This window comes from Habropoda laboriosa, unplaced genomic scaffold, assembly GCF_001263275.1.
Source record: "Habropoda laboriosa isolate 0110345459 unplaced genomic scaffold, ASM126327v1 scaffold176, whole genome shotgun sequence".
NCBI classification, from domain to species: Eukaryota; Metazoa; Arthropoda; class Insecta; order Hymenoptera; family Apidae; genus Habropoda; species Habropoda laboriosa.
The window spans coordinates 982,036-984,367 of NW_017100321.1; the positions used below are offsets into that span (position 1 = coordinate 982,036).

At 42.8% G+C, this 2,332-nt stretch overlaps 1 protein-coding gene across 1 annotated transcript in view; it reads left to right on the forward strand.

Annotated features, from left to right (window-relative positions):
* Positions 1 to 2,332, forward strand: part of LOC108574206 (lachesin-like) — a 65,114-nt gene that overhangs the window by 61,634 nt on the left and 1,148 nt on the right. The window contains exon 6 of the mRNA XM_017936742.1: positions 2,272 to 2,330. Within this exon, the coding sequence (XP_017792231.1) occupies positions 2,272 to 2,330 (59 nt within the window). The remainder of the gene's footprint in view (positions 1 to 2,271; positions 2,331 to 2,332) is intronic.

Here is a 2,332-nt window from a genome sequence, read left to right on the forward strand (position 1 = left end):
GATCTGTAGGTTTCTACGGTAATACTGGGCTTCTGGCCGCATTTACAAGAACGAATGAATCTGATCGTTTTCGCCGGAAGATAACGGTCTTGGCAAAAAGCATTCGTTCGAGTGAGAAGAGTAATTAAAGAGATTTCTCAGAGTGCACGAGGCGTCGAGCTGAGCTCAGCTATTGTTACAGGCGGCCGTCTCTCTATCCCTTTGCTTCTCCCCCCTTCCATTCCGTTCTACAAGTCTGCAAAACCATACTGGCGGAGAGATAGCATTCAGGAAGTGGAATTCCGGATTAGGGAACCGGTAGGATATGTCTGACAGAGAAAGATAAACGTCTATCGGCGACCGAGCCGCGCTGGTTTATCATAAAATCGATATACACTCGCCTGCTGCTCTCTGTCTATAGTCTTCGACGAAAGATTTTGCCAGAAGGGATTTCAAAGCTGTTTCCACTGTCCACCGCAAGTAGCGTTAGAATCGGTGACTACACTTTCGCAATCATGTCACGCGAATTTTGTCACGTAGATGTGACATATTTTATGGGTAGGTTACATTATAAATTACCGGTCGAGGGTAATCTCCGGGAGTTTCTTCGAGAGGGTAGTGCATTCGTGGTCATGAGGATACTCCATAAATTTCTCTTTCGCTCGGTTTTATTTTATAATCCCATATTTACCCGTACTCTCTTTTAAAAACTTCTACTCTTCTTGGTATAGTCCCAGTCAATCAGTTCGTATTCAGTAAAACCCTCAGTAATTTAGCTATAGTAATATATACTAAATATATGCTAATACATTTCCACTAGCATATGATTACCGAATCGGTTCAATTCTCACGAGACACGGAGTAGGGAAATGGCGTAGAATGGTCGGGGGTAGGCGAAACTTGACGGTAAGGGAAGGCAGGCAAACATCTACAGAACGAAATCGGTACAGCCGGGGATATTGTCGCGCTAATGCGTGCACCACTTGGTGCAATCAGAGGAACGCTCGACGAGTGTTGCGTAGACAGGACAATATACAGAGAGAGAGAGAAAGAGAGGAAGAGAGACCATCGTATGGTGGCAAGAATTTCTACTTAGATACAGAGACTCTCTTTCGAGGTATGAAGATCACTTCCCTTTGAAAGGGATGATACGCTTTTTTTTCTTAAAGGTGTGGTTAGAAGGCTCTTCAGACGAGCACAAGGACCTACGAGTGTGGGAGGAAGCCATTGAAGGCCGTTTTAAATTCAGGCAACGATGTACATACTGATGACGGGAATTAACCGTGAGCTGGCTGTTAGACGATAGAAAAAAAAGCTCAAGTTTCCTCTTCAAAGGGTGTATATGTATGCGTGTGTGTTTTTTTCTCATTCTTCAGTAGTTCCCTGTTGAATATTCAGGGGAAAATTATAATCTTTCACGGCTAAAGGGAGAATCCATTTTCAAATTACCATTTCTTCGTTTTGTCTCTGCCTGTTTGTTACAATAGCAGGTTCGATTGTTATGTTCGACGAAAGGAACAGCAGTGCAGCGGAGAAATAGGATCGATCGATTGAACGGAATTTCAAATTCGAGAGTCTCGTTTGCCACAAGAGTCGACGCTTATGTATTCCTCGGGATTTTATATTCAACATGGCTGCCATATTTGACAAAAAAAGATACAGAGTAAAACAAAGAAAAATTCAAAGGTACCAAATGACGATTTATTTTAAACCTAACCTAAATTATCAACGTTACCTGAAAATTATTCTAATAGTGAACGTTATTCGATGAAAATCTAACAAACTGTCACATTCTTTATCGATATCTTGCTCCGCTGGATATCGACCAATGAAAAATTAGCTCGTAGAACTGTTCTCAGCAAAAATGCTCAATTAACCTAGCAATTTGAAACGAACGAAATAGGAAATCACACGAATTACAAGCCTAGATTCCTGCAATCTGGCAAAGAAAAAAAAGAAGAAAAGAAAGGGGGATACACAAAAGAGGGGAAAAAGAATAGCAGTTCACTTTCAAGAAAAATAGAGTCATCGACGTGGAAGAGTCTTTTCCAGCCCGCGTAACTTTTGTCCAACAACTCCGTCCCCTCCCAACTCTTCCCCCCTCTTCCTTCCTTCCTTCCTTCCTTCTAGACTTTCCACAGTTTGACGAGATTAACGTGGCAAATATTTGCCAGGCCACCCTGTATATACATGGTCTCGCGCGCGCACAGCACCACGGAGAAACAATTCCAATAAGACGACGGATGCTGTTAGGACGGGAATTCAATTTGAATTTTAATCATTGTTCGGTAGGGGAACATCCAGCGGCGATGCAACACGGTGGCCAACTGAGGCTGGCGAATCTGCCCTTCGT